The 19,279-nt window shown below is 55.9% G+C and overlaps 4 protein-coding genes across 4 annotated transcripts; 3 read left to right on the plus strand and 1 right to left on the minus strand.

Annotated features, from left to right (window-relative positions):
* Positions 1-371: 371 nt before the first annotated feature.
* Positions 372-1,611, minus strand: NCLIV_032780 (putative small heat shock protein 20; the record flags this gene model as incomplete). The annotated part of the gene is made up of 5 exons (XM_003883474.1): positions 372-475; positions 585-954; positions 1,093-1,177; positions 1,408-1,465; positions 1,542-1,611. 5 exons carry the CDS (start codon positions 1,609-1,611, stop codon positions 372-374), a joined length of 687 nt encoding a protein of 228 aa, XP_003883523.1.
* Positions 1,612-2,775: 1,164 nt separating this feature from the next.
* Positions 2,776-3,514, plus strand: NCLIV_032790 (conserved hypothetical protein; the record flags this gene model as incomplete). The annotated part of the gene is made up of 5 exons (XM_003883475.1): positions 2,776-2,937; positions 2,996-3,052; positions 3,111-3,183; positions 3,242-3,340; positions 3,474-3,514. The coding sequence occupies 5 exons, from the start codon at positions 2,776-2,778 to the stop codon at positions 3,512-3,514; spliced, it is 432 nt and encodes a 143-aa protein (XP_003883524.1).
* A 3,656-nt stretch (positions 3,515-7,170) lies between these two features.
* NCLIV_032800 (putative 2OG-Fe(II) oxygenase family protein) lies at positions 7,171-10,761 on the plus strand (the record flags this gene model as incomplete). Its single annotated transcript, XM_003883476.1, has 7 exons — positions 7,171-7,292; positions 7,742-7,842; positions 8,189-8,300; positions 8,925-9,017; positions 9,226-9,323; positions 10,114-10,234; positions 10,650-10,761. The coding sequence occupies 7 exons, from the start codon at positions 7,171-7,173 to the stop codon at positions 10,759-10,761; spliced, it is 759 nt and encodes a 252-aa protein (XP_003883525.1).
* A 2,283-nt stretch (positions 10,762-13,044) lies between these two features.
* Positions 13,045-17,640, plus strand: NCLIV_032810 (conserved hypothetical protein; the record flags this gene model as incomplete). The annotated part of the gene is made up of 1 exon (XM_003883477.1): positions 13,045-17,640. The coding sequence occupies one exon, from the start codon at positions 13,045-13,047 to the stop codon at positions 17,638-17,640; it is 4,596 nt and encodes a 1,531-aa protein (XP_003883526.1).
* Positions 17,641-19,279: the final 1,639 nt, after the last annotated feature.

Genomic DNA, 19,279 nt, shown 5'->3' on the forward strand with positions numbered 1-19,279 from the left:
GTGCACTGCCGCAGACAACCGGTGTGTGTGCTGGCGAAGCACCGCCAACCAGTTCTATCCATCGCTCAGTTACGATAGAACGCATCAGGTGAGCTTAGGACGGAGCCAAAGCTTCTGATCGGAAAGTAACTGTAACATCGACACTGTGACGCTCCCTGACACTGCGCCGAGGCAGCCAGGGCAACTTGTGTTCCCTGTTGGTACCGAAGCATCTTGTCTCAACCACTGGCACCACTCGGAAAACGCCACAAAAGACGCAGCTCCCAACATAAAAACGGACTCGGAAATCCGTCGACTGCGGCCGAACTTGTCCGTGCGCCGAGTTCACCATTCCGCATGCTCCTCTGCCTCCGAGTCCTCGATTTATGGGTTTACTTCTTTGACCCCTTCTCGGCCTGAGCTGCACCCGGCAGCAAAATCTCCACCTTCTTCCTTTCGTGAGTTTGGATGCAAGAGATTTTGACCTCCAACATTCCTGTGCAACAATGACACGCATAAACGAGTCCGCCTTTGGGTTGCTTACTTGAATATTCCAGGTAAATATGCTCTTTCACGTCAACCCGAGCCTGCCGTTACAAACTTACCGTTTGTCATAACTGCATGGACTGAGTCTTCGACGGCATTCGGCGGCAACTGGAATGCGCGCAGAAAGAACCCAGTGGGCCGCTCATGGACGCACAGCACCAAATTGGCCCCGTACTTCTCTCTCAGCTCATTCTTCGACCGAGGCCCAGAGATGAACAGCTGTCCTTCGCCAACTTCTACGCTCACATCGTCCTTGGTGAATCCAGGCAAATCCATTACCAAATCGATGGTACTCTCCTTCTTATCAAAGAAAATGTCGACTCCTGGTTTCCAGGTGATCTTATTCCGAATCTCGGGTGGTGCTTGAATTTCAGCGATTTTGTTGGCCGCCAAAAGCAGATTCCCGGACCGTGGGATGGATGGGATGAGCTGTACAATGCAAGGTCGAGCAATAAGCTACCTTATGGCGCAGAGCAAGACTCTTTGGCAACGAGGTCACTTCTGAAATCTGGCGAAAGAGCCAGTCTTCCACTGGCTTGTGCACCGCTCGCATATACAACGACTCACCTGATCTGGAAGCAAATCGTCTCCTTCGCTGGCAGAGTCGAGCACCACCTCGTGCTCAACGACGGCGCCGCCACAGCAACTCATCCTGATAGCAAAACAGCACATTCTCGGGCATATCTTTTGGTTGCAGCATGGAAAAACAACGAGGCGACCCAAAGCACCTCGCCAGGTGCAATTTGAAGCGTGGAAGGTTTCTGTCGACCCGATGCCATGTTAAGCCTCGCCGCCCGAAAGCGCGCATTTCGCATCGCCTGCCGCTCGACTCGCTGCACTGCATTCCCTACAATTTATAGGAGCCCTGGAAAAGCCACTTACTTGACAACTTTATAAAGGGAAATGCAGGGGGGAAGCAGGAATAGATGTTCTTGGTTCTCTGACAGAAAAAAAATATCGACAAGCAGTAATCTCACCACTCTTTCAGAGACGAGCGGTAAACGCACGCCACTCACGGTGCACATGCGTCGAGGGCGACGCAATCGGGCTGGACGGAGGTTGCGCGGCGCTACAACAAATTTGCATCGCCCGCGGAACGCTTAGTTTCCCCGAAGGGGACGTGCACGCTCCATGAGAACAACGCAAGCGTCAACGTGGACAACGCTAGTAAGCTTTCCGTAAATCTCGGCAGGTGCACGCAATCTCCCGCAACGCTTTCTAGTCGAATCGGACAGTGTCAGGCAATGATGCCGACACAGCCGATACTGTCCGCTTCGCTGCTTGGGACGTCGATGCGATATGAGGGCGCTGGCAAGCATGTTTACTTTATTACTATGGGACGGAAACTGTCGAGACGGTTTTCTTATTCGTGGGCGACCCATGTGACTCTATGGCTTTCGGGTCATGAGATAGTACTAACGAGGGGCATTAAAGTCACTAGCTAGCGTGGGTCTATCTCGCTCAAAAGATCTGGAACGGTTTAAGGTAACGACACCAACCAAATCGGGGATGCGTAAGTGTAAGCTAGGCGAGTTCGATTTGGTGAGAAAGTTGATATCATGTGACATGGCTACCACTGCGGAAACTCAGGATAGCGGTCCCTCAGTACTTGACCAACAGGAAATTCACTTGCTTCCAACAGCGGGCGCACTGTTTCCTCAGTTTCTCTTACGGCAACTGTTACCGCGAGTTGGCATTAACTTCGCATTTAGACCCGTGCTCGTCGAGGTCACAGAAAAGCTTCAATAATTACGATGTTGGAACGCAAGACGATTTTCCCTGCTGAGACGATATTGTCTGAATCTAGGGTTTTTTACTGAAACACAGAACACAGAGCTCTTGCAAGCTGCCGAAAAAGCTGTCGCTGTGCCGAGATGGTTGATAAGAGAGCCCTGGATTGAAGCGACATTCAGCTCACAATGGCAGATTGTCTAAGCAAACAGGAGGTTGACGGTCCCGGACGAGAATTTGCAAAAAAAAAAACCGTCTAGCGTCCACAAGTAGAAACTGCTCGGCTGCTGTGCCGTCATCTTCATCGCTCGGACACACCTCAATTTCGGTTCTTTTTGCTCCACTCGGCTGTAGGTACAAAGGGGGCGCTATACATCTCAATCTTGGCGTTCCACCAGATGCCGCGGGCAACTGTGCTTCAGGTATGTTGCATTACGGAAGGGGAACTGCTAAGAGGCGCAACTAGCTCTAGTAGCTGCATACCCTGTAAACGTTGGGGTTTCCACGCTGTTCGCGGACATGGGACAAGGCATCGCTCTCTTCGTTCTCATCGTTTCTTACCTTCACCTCCAAATGAGAGCCAGTGTAATGCTCGCCGAAGCGTGGGAGGATCTTAGGCCGGTCGACGCGTGCCTACCAGTTGACAGACGTTACGCCAAATTTAACACCGATCTCTGCGCGGTGCGCTTGCTTTTGCTTCCTTGTGGACGCATACTCGACAGCAGGTAGCTTCCTTCAGTCCATCGGTCTGCTACCGTGCATGTCCGTTGCTCTGACGACATTCCAGTTCCGGATGGTATGACCGATGAAAATATTGCTGCTCTTCAGTTCCTGTTCGACGTTGTCTCCCTTAGGGGCTAATTTCTGAAGCGCCCGCCGCTACTCGTTGCTTCAAACTCCTTAGCAATTTCCAATCAACCTTTACCTGTGAGATACAATGACATCGTAAACAAGCAGGTACAAGACGAAAGCCGTTTCTCTTCAGGTGAATACAAGCACCTCAAACAATTCATATTCTACGAGATTTCAACTGGCCACGTATACATCGATGCTTGCACGGATGCATGTAGAGAGATATGGCAAGGTAACACATTGTAGTGATATCTATTCGTTACACCCAGTTTTGTTATCCGGCCATCAGCATGCTCGCCTCGTTCGACGTCTGGTAAGCAAGCGTAACCCTCCTTGAAGGACTACAGGAGCACACCCTTTCTCAGAGTATGCCTACCTGTTTGAGGCACAGGATGCACGACGGTAATCCACGGAGCTGCAAAAACGTCGTCCGATTGAACGCAGGCACCTGATCTTTCAGGTTTTGCAATTCTCTGTCTTTTCCGAAACATGGTGTCTTTATTCGCTACTCGAACGGACCTGCATGTCTCTCAGCGGTGGATTTCCTCCAGGAAGCGGAAGACGGTGACATCATCTTGCCCTTACGATGACGAAGGGCTTTTACCGCAAATTCCACTGCAGGTTCCTCCATTGCGTCATCTTACATGGCAACTCCCCAGGTCTGACAGCCTGAATTTTATGGCATCCGATGTTAGTTGATACTGAAATTACAGTGGATTAGCTACACTGCCCGCATCATTTTAAGTAAGCTTTGTTTCCTGCTTAGCAACAACCTTCTACATGTGCTGCGATCCACAGTAATCTTCCTCATTGTTTCACTTCTGGTGGCGTACACCCACCGAACCGGTCAGGACGCAAGTATGCTGTGATAAACCAGCTGTTACGGCCAGAAACAATGGCTTGTCTCAGGAGGGCAGATTCACTATCTGTTCAGTTCCTCGGCGGCCAGTGGTCGGCTGTGCCTCGAGAATGTAAGCATCGTTTCGACAAATGCTTGTCGTGGACTGGATACGGGATTCGAAAAATGTACTTTGACAGGTCATTCAAGACGGGGAACAGTGTACGGAGCTTGACTTATTCTAGTCGTTCAGGGGCGCGTGTAATGCGTTCTCCCTCGTTGTGTAATGTGCTTTGGCTTTAAGTTTTTTGCTTGCCATCTTGCTCCATAATTACCCAAACGTTCGCTTCCAGCAATGCATGTGAAGTAAAGGTTTGACTGCACTAGTGCCCGAGTTTGAGTTCGGCGCCAAACCACGCCCGTTTGAACGGCAACTAGTTCCAGCGTGGTTCCGTGACTTCATGACGCAAATTGGGTGTACTGGCGCTTTCAGCTGCGGTGCGGGTGATATCCACCTTATACTCGAACAAGAGCTGTGGTCAAAACAGCTCAGCGACCGACCAGCCGTTTCGCTTTACACACAGGACTAAGACTGTCTCACTTCCCAAATACTGGTTGTTGGCTGCGTATCAAATACTGGTTGTTAGTTGCGTACCAAATACTGGATGTGTCTCGGTATAAGGGACCTGATGAAGGCACACGAACGAGATCGCGTTCGTTCGAGGCATGCCCGTATTGACCCTGGCTAGTTGTTGGTAGTAGCGGAGCCTCATTACTCAAAATATCCAGCAGCCGAGAAGCCCAACCGCTTTCTTCACCAATCGCGGCTGTCAACTGCTCACGCACAGTATGCCACCTCTCTCTCGATGCGCAACAAGATTGACGTGCATGTTTTTCCTGATCGAGGGGAGGGGCAGGCATATGCCATTCTGTCGCTCGTTCTCCATTTAGCTCAATTTTCCGCCTACTGGTTTCCTACTTGCTCTCAAACATACCACCACAGCAACGTACTAACTACTCCGGAGGTCGAATTCTAGAGGAACGTTGAGTGACGAGTTTATTTCGCCAACTTCCCGCCAGGGAACCCCGTTGGCGATTCTCAAGCCCGTAAGAGGAACGGAACAGGTGTACGAGCGCAGCGATTTATGCCAGAGACTGGGGAGACTCCTATTGCCGTCATTCATAAGTATTTTCTGGGGTATCCTCGGCGCCTTGGAAAGTGTGCGAAAAAAACACGGGATGAGTCTGCATGTTCATACTTGTCAGTATATCTCATTCGATTCCCACTGGAGTACATGAGGCTTCACGTGAGCGACGGCCACCTTTGGATTTTTCGTACCCAAACCAGCGCAGCTGTTGAGGACAAATCTGACTCCGTTTACGGCCCCTGCTTATTAATGGTAGTGTGCATTTTTACTGCACGGCACTTCGTGGCGAATACTGTGTCACTGCCTTTTTTGCACTTCTCGATGCGTGGCATTCCGCCACGGACGATGGCCCACGTACTCCAGCAAATCCACACTGCGTTTTTATAAGCACTGATTGAGAGTATGGACAGGCAACCAAGCGACTTCAGTCCCCCACCTTGCTAAGACAAAAGGTACCGAGGACACACAGAGAAAAGCGGAGTGTGGTGGCCTTTTTCCAAAACAGATAGTCGGGGGGTTGGGTGCTCATGAATGCTCCACCGTGAAAGACACACTGGCGAAAACGGTGAAACGTGGCGCCGACCTGGCACCAGCGGTTGCAGTGCGTGGCACACTTTCCCCATTTCCATGCCTGGAGCAAGTTAACGCCGACTCAACGATTTCCGAAAGTGAATTCAACAAAGTTCGGCTTCATTTCTAATACGCATTTTCCGCCCGGGACCCCGCTGCAGCCGCCAAGCCTCCGCAGGGTCACCTGCTTCCCGAACGGGGTGTCTGTACGGCGCAAGATGCGGGATGTGATTTGTGTGATGGACCGACCGGTGAGCGTAGCGTCTCGCTGTCACCCAAGTGGGGGTCGTCCGTTGGTGGCAGGAGAAGGCACTGTCCTGCCTATCACCGGGTACGAGTGACAATCTGCCCCTTGCAAGGCCGCAGTCGCCAGTGGGATGGAGACGGAGGTCCCCATCTCTCGGGTGATGATGAGACGCGGAACGCCTAAGGCTGGAAACAGAGCAGGGAAAAGTGTCCGCTGTGGCGCAGAGCAGGGATCACAGAATGTCACCCCGGCTGATCAAGGCAGGCGGAAAAGCTCCTCACACCGCGTTTCTTTTATGTGTGCGGGCTTCTAATATTCGTTCGTCCTTTGTTGTTGACGGTTCAGTGCCTCGCGCCTGGTGGAAGGCGATAATTTTCTCCGAGTGGAGTCCGGCGTCGCCGCTTTCCGCACACCGTTTTTGCGTCGATACGCACACACTTGTACGCTGCTGTGGTTATGGTTTTCTCTTAGCCCAATCCAGACCGACAGCGGGTTGAATATCGATACAGGACACTTTCATGCAAACGTGACCTTTTTGAGGACGATTACGTCTTGCATCCGGCTGGCATCGCGGCTGTCTCGCCGCTCGCTGTGTCTCCGCGAGCTTGATTTTCGGCGTTCGTGGAGTTTCGAGCTGGACGCTACATCGACAGCAGTCACACTGCTTTTCGATGAGCGGCTGTGTGTCGCCGGGAACATGTGAGAACGGAAACAGCCAAGTGTTTGCAGGGGCGGCCGTCAACCGGGTCTTTCTGATCCGATCCCAGTGGGTAGCTGACCGGGCGCAACTGGCATAAATTACAGTGACGATCAAGGCATCACCAACCATGTGTATCCCCGTAGGCAGTTGGATACCACGGGGGATCATGAGGACTTCTCTCAGCAGATTTCAATCGTGTAGCAAGTGATACTTTTAAAATGTCGGCTGCGTCACAACGGGACGATCAGTCGTGAAAGCGGTCCCATCAATGTACGACTTCGGCCACAATTTGAAGACTCTGTCTGCATGAAGCGGTGATTTTTGAAAGAGAATTCCCGATTCAAGAGCGAGTGGGCAACAGCTGTGGTCGACGCCCTAGACGGGGACGGTGCTCTGTTTGGACGAGTCTCCTTTCGAGAGAGAATTGCGGGCCCAACCCGGCGGCCAGGTTTCCTGGTACTACACTAGAGTGCATGCCCCTCAATGGCATTGGATCGACACGCCATTCCTGGAGCTTTTTTGCGGCTTTCCGTTTTCACCCACTCCTTCCCAGGACAAAATGGGTCTAGATGAACTGTTCATGAAACTGCCTCGTCACCTCGTAAGCCAGATCAAAGAGGAGGCGGATGGCCGTCCCATTGTCAACTGCACAGATTGTTCAAACTCGGATGGCCTTGAGAGGTGAGTTGCTCATTTCTTTGACGGTAGAATTCTTGAAGCACGAGACGACGCAAGGACGATAACGGCTTGGGTGTCAGGTACTGCCAAGGATGGGTGTTCTTGCCTAGCTGACACAACGTCAGGAGGGGCCACTAGCGTGGCGGACTGCATTAGAAGAATTTCGGGAACAGCAGATATCGTTAAGAGGACTCTGACATACGCCAGGCCAGAACTCTTACCAAGGAGCTTCGATCAGCTTTGAAAATAGTACTGCGAATTCTCACTCCCGCACGTGGCGGCAGAGTAGATCGCATTGGTGAGAATAGGATGTGGTAGAGACACGGTGGTTGCCAGTGCAACAATGCGTCCATATTCGATGTGCCCACCACTCATTTAGAGTATCTTGTTTGGCGGCCTGTTGATTTTTAGGCAGTGAATGCGTTTGCGCCTGCGGCATACGGTGTACACAGGAAGCGTCGAATGTACCCAGATCTTTCGTCCTTCCTGTGCGATTCGTCAGAGGTGGATTTTCTTGTCGATTCCGCAAACAGCTCTGCTCCCTTCGTCATAGGTGCGCTGCTTTTGGGTGCACTTGAAATGCTAACTACACAGCTAGATCATGTACAGTCCATGTGCACCGCGGCTGCGATGCTCAACGGTCTTCAGACTGGTTTACCCTTGTGCGTGGAACACGGTTGGCGCTCCTCCCTATCTTGAGATGTCCGTTTAGGGATTAGAGCGAGAATGGTGAAGAGGCGCGGTAGCAGTAGAGGCTCTGACACGCGGAGGTGACACCATCTGCAGAAGCATATGGTGACCAGATAATGATTGGATTGCATGTCACCGTGTAGGATGCACCGACAGCGCCCACCAGTCTGTTCACTCTTACGTTTTCTGTTTCCTTTCGATGACTGCAGTGGACAAAGTGACAGAGGATGTCGGCTGGTGCCGCCGCGCCAGAGAGGAAGCTCAGTGCTTGCGGACTGCAGGTCGCTTCAAACAAGCTTCGTTCGGAGGAGGAAGTAGCAAGTAAGCAGCGACAGTTTTGTTGAAGAACCGCGGCGCGTTTCGCATTTCTTCCTAAAAAGGCTCCTCACATGCAGCAAATTGCTCGTGCCGAAGGTAGCCGCACATCCATGTGGTAGCGGATTACAGTATTGCGGATTACAGTATTGCACCAAATTCGTGTGTGGACGCGCGTGTACAGACTCGTAGGCAGCCGTTTGAGGGACCAGGAGAGATTTTTTACTGTTCGGCAGAGAGCATCATTCTCTTCAATGATGGAAGGTCTTGTAGCAGTCGTACCACTTCAGAAAACATCACGCTTCTGTGTGAGGGCACGACGGGAACTCGTAACAGGTCGATCGAATACAGCTGTCGAGGCCCGCTGCTCCGTGTGTCTGAAGTCAAGATTGCTGCGGGGGGTGAAACGTAGACACTATTTTACTGCGTAAGCTGAGAGGTTGCTAGACGCAGCGTCTTCACTGTGATAAATGCCGTGGCTTTACTTCTTTCGCGAGGCAGGTCCTGCTGGGCAAGCGCCAGTTCCCCGTTGAATGCGCCCGTCCTTCCATGCTCCCCGAGGTGAAGACGCTGCAAGGAGAGCTGTCCGAACGAAGCTGCCTGTGTGTTGTGTGTGTTTTCCCGTTCCAGGTGTGCAGACGTCAGAACTCGGAGCGATGACATCGTGTGGATTCGACGGGAGGACCTCGTGGCTCTCCCTGCGTGCTCCCAGATTGTTTCTCTGTAAGGAAATTGGCCAATGATCCCCTTGCCTCTTACTCACTTAGGGGGTTAGGAAGATGTGTTTTTCTTTCACAGCAGGAGAGGTAGAGGAATAGCCGGGCCAACTGTGCGTCTGCAGTAACCTGCTTGCGTACCTTGCGAACACGGCTCGCGGCAAGCATGAAAAAACCGTTGTCTTTGTGCACGTTCCCACGGACTGGCTTTTTAGGTTTGAAGAGATTCGAGCATCCGTCGACAAAAGCTTTTTACGATTGGGCACAGATTTAGAGGTCGACAAAACGGAAATGCAGTTGTCGGTCTATCCAAGTAAGCGCCTGCTCAGTTGCATCTAGGCAGCAGCGTCGTTCTGTGGTAAACCGTCTGGACCCTGAGCCCAAAGTCTCTTCTGGGTGGAGGATGTCGAATGCTTTCCGTGTTATCGGGGGGAATGCATCACGGGCGCTGGCTTCGTTTTATAGCACCACGCAAGGACTAAAATTGCCCGGCTCGTTGGAAAGGTGTATTGTTCTCGAAGTTAAGCGCCTCTTTTTAATCAAGTTACGCAGTTGCATCTTCCTTTGGTGGAAAACGCGTTCATCTGTTCGTGTATACTTTTCTTTTGCCGTTCAAGTGCTGGCATGTCATCACTTTCGTACTATTCATTGGAAGAAACCAACGCCCGCGGTGCCGGACGCGCGTGAGCGCCTTTCCATATTGAAGTCACAGGCGTTCCGTAGTGCCTAATTAAAAGCGTTGCAGGGAGGTATGGGAGCACATTGCGAGCTGCAACCCCCGCCCCCTGTCGAGGAAACAGTGTATGCTGTATATGCTGTTTCTCCAGAGGGAACAGCTGGTTACTCGGCACATAAGGATGCTGGACCCGTTTCAGGTGAGAAGCTGATAGCTATTCTGGTTCGCGGAAACAACTGCCATCCGCCGGGTCACTGCGAGGTTTTTCACCCGAACATTGGGTTTGTAATTGGGTAGCACCGAAATACGAACCCCCAACAATATCTTTCATTTTGATAGGCCCGTTCGTATTACGATATGTGCGGCTGATTGCCAGGCCGTATTTCCAGGGGTCGTCTTTTGTCCTTGTGGTCTGTGTTGAATGCAGGCACCGACAGATTTCTGACTGCAATCCTCTACCTGAACGAAGACTGGAAGCCCGCATGCGGTGGCTGCTTGAGGCTTTACCTTGATGATTGCCGCCTTGACGTCTCTCCGCGGTTGGGAAAGTGAGTGCGTTCGCCTTGAGCACACCCGCCTGGCCGTTGGAGCGTCAGGTTGCACGACAAATGTGATAAGGGTCTGGGACGCGAATGGAGGCTGAGCGTTTCGGCAGCGTCAACAAAGCTGAGGGATCACCCCTGTGTATCCGAGTACCCACCTACAACTTGAGCACGCTCCGTGCTGCTGACACTGTCCTTTTCGTTCGAAGGATGCAACACACTAAGAAAGAACCGCGCTGTTTTGTGCTGAAGCGAGCCGACGTTGTGTGTGACTGCAAATTCGGAAAGTTTTTAGAGTCTTGCGCATCGGGGAAACTCGTGGGAGCCAGCATGCAGCGCTATGCTCTTCCGGATTTTTGTGTGACGGGATGTCTTGTGATTCCATGGTGTGTACGATTTCTTTTGTGCTTGCTGGCTACAGACTGGTTGTCTTCAGGAGCGAGCAACTGGAACACAGCGTGATGCCTGTAACGTGTGCGGATCGCTACGCAATAACTTGTTGGTTCTCCGTTCGCCGTCGTGCAGCAGGTTGATCGGGGATGGTGAAGCAATTGTGCATGTGGTCTGTGAGGCGTCCCGGATGTCGGCCTCGCCACACTATTAGTGAGTTTGCGCCGGCCAGTTCGATGTTGTCAGCGTTCGGCAATTCCAAAGCAAGGAATCTTTTACAGCACAAAAACAAGTAAAGTAGACGTACAAACGGTGCCGGACGTCATCAGTCGTCTGCTGTCAAGTGCTCCATTTCTTCTCCCCTCTTGAAAGCCATCGTCGCACGGCGTGTACAGGCAGTTTTATTGTAGCTGCGCACCGCGAGTAGTAGGGACTACCGTAGGACGCAGAGAAACCCTGAAGCCACTTTTTTCTCCCAAGCGCGTCGAGAGTGTGTGCTTCACCGGGATCCGGATAGATACCACGCTTGGATTGTTCTCGGGTTGGAGATCACTGAAAGTCTTGGTGAGAGGGTTTTTGTCGTAGGGACGCGGTATTTTGGCAATGAAGACACTTGTCAAGAGACATCACCTGAAACAGGGTGGTACGGCACCTGTGTTGCACCGGACGGTAACGCAAGGAGCCGTGTGATGCCGATGCACAAGAAATCTTTACGGCTACGAAGCTCCACAGCATGTTGCTAGCAAACAAACATGGAGCCGCGACAGAGCAGTCTCATCGCCGAGTTCACTGCAGCGCCAACTCCACTGCATCTCACTGTAGAACGAAGCCGCCGTGTCACTTCTGTTAGAGAGAGTTACTCCTGCCAGCCCTGATTTGGTGACAGGATTTCGGCCCATTTGTTTGTACGCAACAGCAACTGCCCCGATGTTGGCACTTTTCGTGACAGCAAGCGTGTTGCATTATGCTGACGACTCAGAAACCGATTGCTACATATACGCATGGAGCAATTATATCACTTTGCAGAATTACCCGCAAAGCGGCGGCACCATCGCGACCAAATTTTATGTTAGGCTTCTCTCCCGTAAAAAGTCCAAGGCTTTTGGGTCACCTCACGCTGGAGAGGAAACTGTTTAAATCTCCCGCCCGTCTCGGCACTTTTCTGCGTCTTTTTGTGTGTGAACGGGCTCAAAAACCAGATATTTGATGTTGTTGTACGAAGCAACGCACAAATGCGAGAATCAAGGTATGGTACGCATACGCCAAGTAGTCTACCGGCGCGTACCGTGTGTGCACACCGTTGTCTGGTGAATTTATCACAGGTCGCGTACACGGTGTCGCGTCAACTGGAACCTCACCAGGTGTTCCCGCCGTCATGCACTGAAAAAGCTCGCCTCGAGCAGTTAAATCGAATTGCGTTAATCCGTACTTTTAAACTGCTACCCGGATTTGCACCGCGAGAGTACAAAGAACCACGCGTGCAAAACACGGCATACGAAATTGAGAGGACCACGTGGAACACACCCACTTGGGGGGGAGGGGGGGGGTTACGAAAACCGCTTCCACCCCCCATGCTGCCCTCCTTGTTGCTTCTTTTCCTGCAGGACATGTGGTACACCTGGTGTGAGAAAATGGCTGGGTTATCGGCAGAACAGGCCGATTCTGAGACAAACCCTTGTCACTTACAGTTGTCAATTTTGTTGTGGTTAAAAATAGAGAGCACGCTGGAAATGTCGTTTCGTCCCTCAAGATTCCTGTCCGTTCTCAGGTAGATGCCGCACGTGCGGAAGTCCCTGGTCGAATGAGAGGCTGTGTTGCTGTTTGTGAAGTAGATACCCCACTGCTTTCGCGAAATTCCACTCGCAAACTTTCTTTGATCACCGACCGGAGTCACCGTGGACGTCCAAGGTCCCTTGCCCGGCTCCCGTTTGTTGAATTGCTGCCGTGGACGGGTCCTGGATCGTTTGCGTGCATGCGGATTCTACATCCACCTGAATCAGGTAGGAGGTACGGTACGTCTGGTTTGCATTTGCCGAGTTCTCTCCCTGGAAAAGCGGTTTCTCGGTCTTTTCCCCCGTCTTCTCTGAGTCGCACACACCGAACTCTTCCCGAACGGCCGGGCACGCGACGGAGCGCCACGGAGCGCGGCCGATCCGGCTGTTTTCTCTGTTGCCCCCGTCCAAACAGGCGCAAAGCCATTAGAGCTCGCGGTTCTGCAGAAACCTTTCGTTCACCACTTTGTCTTGGCTCCGGCCTCCTCCTCTCCGGCACAGGCACCCAGAAGGCGTTCCTCTGCTTCCAGCGCCGCCTTGCCACCCCGCGGTGTGGTCCTGCATCGTCCCCCCCACCCCCCCCCTCCGGCCGGATATTTCCTCTCCGCACACCCGTTCGATTCACGTTTCTCTGGGGAGTCTGGCGCTAGAACGATGGAAGACCGAAGAGCCGCCTCTTCGCGGGACCGCCAGCAAGCTTGCGCCGCGCTGGAATCGTCGTCTGCGCTGGGAAATGGAAAGCCGGGCGTCGCCGACGGCCTCCGCGCTGCGGCTGCGCGCGCAGTGGCGGCCTCACGGCGCTCCAAGACAGGCCTGGTGGCTGCTGCCTCTCATCTGTCCGCGAATGCCGGGTCGGCCCTCTTGAATCCTCTCAAGCGCCGGCGCGTCCGCGAGCAGGGCGGGGAGGATGATTTCTGGTCGCCTTCGCCCGACTTCCAGAGTCCCGTCACTGTGGAAGCGCACACTTCTGAGATGGCCTTGCCGCGAAGGAAGGGCGAAACGGCCGAATCCCGGCGACCCGCATCGCGAGACAGTCGAGCGCCGGCTGTATGTACAGCGGCTGTGGACGGCCGCTGTACATACAGCCCAGCCGAGGCCAGCGCCCCGGAGAACGGAGGCGGCGAGAAGAAACGCAAGAAACGCCTGTCGGTCACGATGCATCCCGGGAGTCCAGAGCGCCTTTACTACGAAGCCTACGACGAGGGCGACAGAGAAGCGACAGAGGCACACTCGGGTACTGCGACTGCAAGGACCGGCACGCTTCTCGCATCTGCGCCTGTTCCTGGGCGAGGAGCTGCGAAGGCCGCCGGCGCACTCTCAGAACGCTTGGATCGCTATCAACGGCCCTCGAGTCAAAAAGTGGAAAGTGGTGGCGAGCTGGAAGGTTTCTCTTCCGCGAAGGTGAAGAAGGCTTCCCGAGAAGCTACGCCAAGCCGAAGACGCACCACGAGCCGAGGACCTGGCGCAGATCCCAACGAGAAGGAAAACAAGGCTCTTCAGGAGCGCAGTCCTCTCCCCTCCCTTAAGAATCTGTATGTGCAGTTGTCAGATGATGAAGAGTCCCCGGCAGCCGGCGGACGGACCCTCCACACCTTTCCTCTCTCTGGTCACCCCCCAGGAAAAACAGAGGAACGCGGAGACGGCTCCGAGGCACCGGGGAAAGCCAGTCAAGTTCCACCCTGCGCGTCTGCCCGAGGACAGGCGCCTGTCTTTCCTTCGCTCCTAACGCATGCAGTGGCCGGCGGCTCTCGAGAAGACACCGTTAAGAATGCAGAGAGGCCGCCCGCCAGCTCCGTCTCCTCTGCGCCTTCCTTCTCCGGAGAGGGACGGCCGCTCACCGCAGCAGAGGCGAGAGCAGGAGAGAGCGCTCAGAACACAGCCGACACACGCAGTCGGGAAATCAACGCAGCTACAAAGCAGTCAGAACAGGGAGGTGCTGATGAGCCGCCCGAGCCGCCGGCCGTGACACTGTCTGTGTCCTCGGGACTCCAGTGTGAGTTGACGCCGCCTGCGGGCGGGCAGTACGGCGCCTGCGGGGACCCAGCAGCCTTCGCGCCTTTCTCGGCCTCGATGGCGCAAGAGCCCGCTTTCACGTCGCCTTCTCTGGCTTCTGCCTCTTCCTTCCAGTCATCTTTCTCTCCGCATGCACTTGGCGCCGACCAACTGTGCCCGTTCTCGCCCTCTGCTCCGTCTCCTCGGGCCGCGCCTCTGTCTACCCTCCCGCTGGACAGTCCGTGGCACGCCGTTCCGGCGCCGCTGCGCAAGGCCGTCGCAGAATGCATGCAAGCCTTTGGCCGCGAGCGCTCCAGGCAGCTCTCGCGTCTCGTCGCGCTCCTCGGCGACGTCGTCCACCCCGTCTCGCCCATCGAAGTTGTTGGCCTCCCGGGGACGGGCAAGTCGCACCTTCTCCTGTCTCTCTTTGGCGCGTCGGGTCTCGCGTGGGGCTACGTGGACTGCGCGGCTGCATGCGCGACTGCGGGCGCAGGTCGCCTGGCAGCTCGGCAAGCGATTTGCGGGAAACTTCTTCTCCACCTCGCGCTGCAGCTGCGGCGCGAGCTCGGCGCCGCCCTGCACAGCGTGCACGCCCTGGGTGCCTGCGCGAGGCGGAGGCGTGAATCGCCCCGCGCTTCAGAAGGCCCGCAGGAAGCGCAGGAGCGATCGAGTGCGAGGCCGCAACGCACAAAGAGCGCGTCCCCAGCTGGCCCCACCGCCGACCTCGCCGCCCCGGTCGCGCCGTCCCCGGTGTCTCCGCGCCGGGAGCCTGCCTCAGCGTCGCCATTCGCTTCCGCCGCAGCGCTCGAGCGCCTCGAGGCGGAGTTGCAAGAAAAGAAGAGTGCGCTGGACCGGCTGCTCCGGCAGATGCAGAGCGGCGGCAAGCGCTCGGCCGACACTCTGGCGTTTTCTGGGACGCTCTTCTCTGCGGGGTTCTCTGCGAATTCCGTTGAACAATTCGTCTCGCTCCTCCGGCAACTCCTGCGCTGCTCCTCCCCCCTCGCCCGCCCCTTCAGTGTTCCACTCGTGATCGACGAGGCCTTCTGCCTGGCCCAAAACATGCCCGACCTTCTGCATGCGCTGCTGCGTCTGCCCGAGCTCCTCGGCGGCGAGTCCAGTCTGGGAGGCGCACGCAGCGAGGGGTGGGGAGCGTCTCCAGAGAGCCCGCCCTGTGAGGCTGCGTCTCCAGAGAGCGAGACGGACCCGTTCGCTCCAGAGAAGACTCTGGAAGGCAAAGAGCTGGTGCTCCCCCCGCGAAATGTGTGCGTGGTCTTGGTGGGGCGCTCGCCGCTGCGCCCGGAAATCTTTGAGGGTTTGCCGCAGCCGCCGCGCGTGCATTTCCGCGCGTATGAAGCGAACGAGTCACGCGACATCCTCGTGCGGAGCTTCCGCAGTCTGGGGCTGCCTGTTCTACGGCTCACAGCCACGCAGCAGGCGGCGCGCCGGCCAAAGACCGACTGCGAGACCCGACAGTGTACAGACACCGAGCTCAGCGCTCGAAAGAAGATCGAACAGTGGGTGTACGGACTCCTGGAACCCGTGGAGCAGCGAACTGTCGTGGGCGTCGCGGGCAGGGAAGGCGAGGACGGTGAGACGAGCCGAGCGGCCGAGAGGGATGCCGAAGCCCGCGAGCAGGCAAAAGAGGCTCGTGAGGGACTCCGCGAGGACGGCTACGCGTGGGAGAGCCGCCTGGTGCTGAGGAGAATGCGGAGACGGCTTCGAGATCCACACGCGCCCGAACAGCTGGACCCGTCCACGGCGATTCACGCTGCGGAGACCGCAGGAGCGGGGAACGGAGGCGAGGCTCCGAAGGACCAAACAGAAAAGCTGCGTAGCGCCACGCCCATGCGTAGGAGCTGTGTCGAGCCGTCTCCTGGGACCGAGCTGGAGGAGGGCTCTGGCGAATACGAGAAAACGCCTTACGCGACTCGCGGGGGAAAGGACCACGCCAGGCTTTCTTCTCGATCCGAAGCTGCTGTGGCGCAAACGTGCGAGGCGGCTGCATGCGGCGTCACCGTCTCGAGCCCAGGCGAGAACGGCGAAGGGCGTGGAGCGGCGCGCGCCCCGGAAGAAGTCGATCTCCTCCTCGACGTCGAAGTTCTCTGGTCCCACTTTGTCACGCTGTTCATCCAGGCCTTCCACCAGTCTCTCAAGAGCGACTTCCACGAGCAACGCTTCCTCTGCCGCGAGTTCTGGGGCCAAGCGATGAATCTCCTCCTGCAAGACCCGAGCGATGCAGGCATCTCTGCTCTCGCTGCAGCCGCAACGCAAGCAGCCGCAACGCAAGCAGCCGCAACGGCCTCGTCGCCGTTTTCGTTCGCTTCTGTGAGGGCCGCGTCGGTGGCGGCGGCGTCCTTCTTGGCACGCTTGTTGCATCCGCACTTCCGGGCGGCGTTGCGTCATCCGTTTTCGCACTTTCTGCCGGATCTTCAAAACCGCCAGATTTTGGACGCAAAGAGGACGACGGTCTGGGGCGCGTCTGTGCAGGACCGACACACGGCTGCGCGGCGCCTCGAGCTTCCGCGCCTCGGGAAGGTTCTCCTGGTCGCCGCAGCTCTCGCAGCGTACACGCCGGCGAGCCGCGACAAGCGTCACTTCAACGACTGCTTCGGCAACGTCTTCCGCGTCGCGCGGCCCCGGCACGCGCCGCTGCTGCAGTCGCCCCTTCTGGCGACGGGGAGGACGGCCCGCGGGTCTCCCGCCGTGTCTTTGTCTCCCCGCAAGTCCGCCGGCAAGAGCGTCTCGGAGAAACTCGAGCAAGACTTCTTGCCGCGAGCTCTGCCGAAAACCTTCACGCTCCTCCGCTGGCTAGCTCTCGCCGAGTGTCTGGGCAGCGCGCCGGCCGCCAAGGGGCGCCAGGCGAGCATCGGCATGATGGACGCAGGCACGTGCCAGCAGATCGCGGCGTTGCTCCGCCTCGGCCTCGTGCGCATTGCGACGGGAAGTGGAAACGACGCGCGGGGGAGCGGCGGGTACGGGGCTCTCGGCGTGCTGAAGACTGCCGCGCAAACTTGGGGCAGTGAGTGGACGCAGCCGCTGGGATGGGTGCTCGGCCAGCAGCAGTTCCTCGCCGTGCATGCGCGGGGCAAATCCGACGTCTTCATGCTCGGCGCGGGGACCAGCGGCGCCGCGGGGGGAGGGTACTTGCCGGAGCTCTTCAACTCGCACGCGCGTCTCGCTCTCCACGCTCCCCTCGGCGTCGTCAAGGAGTCCGCCGACTCACTCGGAATCAACCTCGCAGAAGCGCTCGTCGGATGAGAAAACAGACGAAACTAGGAGAGAACAGGAAGGAGAGAAAGAACATGGAAGAAGAGAAGAGGAAGGGAAAAGGAGAAGAAGAGAAGGGGGAAGGCGAACGACTCTAGAGCCTTATGAGACAACGCGACGTTGGCGGCTTGCCCGCGAGACGAGGAACTGGCTGTTCGTGTCGCTTTCTCTCTACCGACGGGGAGTTCGCATGCCTGTGTGACGGACCGCCGCTTACATTCAGGCCTGTGCGTGTTGATGCTTCTCACAAAAAGCCGAGTCGGCAACCTGCAGCTTTTTGTCTTTCTCGCTGCTTCTTCTTAAGACCGATTCCCAGCTCTATGTGACGCGAAATCAAAGGCGACGCTCTCCCCTTTCCGACAGGCGCCATGGGCATGCAGGATTCGCGGGCGTTTGGCACGAAACTGCTTCACGCGGACAGATCGTTTCATCTGCCCCGGAGATTTTTGCACCCCTCGTCTCTCCCCCCCCCCCCCCCCTGCGAACTGGGAACTGCTGCGCTGCCGTCCTGACAACGTGTGCTCGGACGCAGCGACAGGAAGGAGAGAGGAACGAGAGATTCAAGACTGCCAAGAGGGAGAGAGAAGCGAGACGCAGGACTGCGGGACCGTCTCTTCAGTTTCAAACGTCTGTTTCTCCCGAACTACCTGTAGACACACATGACAGTGATGTTTGTATTTCAAAGGGGATACGGTAGTGGCGCGTTTCTCTCTGCGGGCGTGGATTCCCTGTTTCGAGCCCGTGCCGTGTGAACAGGTGAGCACGTGGCGTGCATGTCTCAGGTGCCAGAGCGTTTTGCGTTTTGTGTGTTTCTGCGAAAACTCTTTGCACGCCTTTTCTGAAGCAGATACGCGAATGAGTCGCACCCCCCTCCCCCTCCAAGGCACACGGGCGAGGAAAGAAAAGTGAGAGAGGCACAGACGCCGCGACGCCAAAAACACCGGAGGGGAGAGAACGCAGGAGATACAGAGATGCAGCTTCCATGCGAGAAGAGAGAGGAACTGTGGCACTACACCAGGCGCACTCATTCATTCGAGGGAGAACTCGACGGGGTGCATCCTTTGCGTGCACTTCCAAGAGGGAAGAGCACGCCCGGTCTCCAGGCACTGGCAAGGGAAACAGTCGCGTGAAGCAAACGATTCTCCGCGTCTCATCCCTCTCTCGCCGTCCTAGTGTGCTCGTCCTCCAGCCACACAGAGCGCCGTGCATGCACTCAAGTCCGCATGTACTCCAGACTATACACTCTCCGGCGCCAACTGAACTCACCCGAGACACCTTTCCTTTCACCCGTTTGGCCAGCGTCAAGAACCGAGCTGTCACCGCAAATGCATACCTACATATATATGCATATATATACATATGCGTGTACTGAGCGAGGAGGATTGCACGTGATTCAGAGGGACAGCAAGTGTGACTCGCCGAGCCGGCGCGCGCGCGACGTGCAAAATCTTCTGTAGGGGCGAAGGCCTGGGCAGAGCTTCGCAAGTTTCCCGGGCGGTCCGACCTTTCTTTCCTTGGTGCCCGACCTCAGTTGCTAGGTTTGTGCGTTCACCTGCACGCGTCGACGCCGACATTTCGCTCACTGTCTCGCACTGTGTATGTGCGTGCACGAGCTTAGTGCAAACGTGCT

This window comes from Neospora caninum, chromosome VIII (assembly GCF_000208865.1).
Source record: "Neospora caninum Liverpool complete genome, chromosome VIII".
NCBI lineage: Eukaryota > Apicomplexa > Conoidasida > Eucoccidiorida > Sarcocystidae > Neospora > Neospora caninum.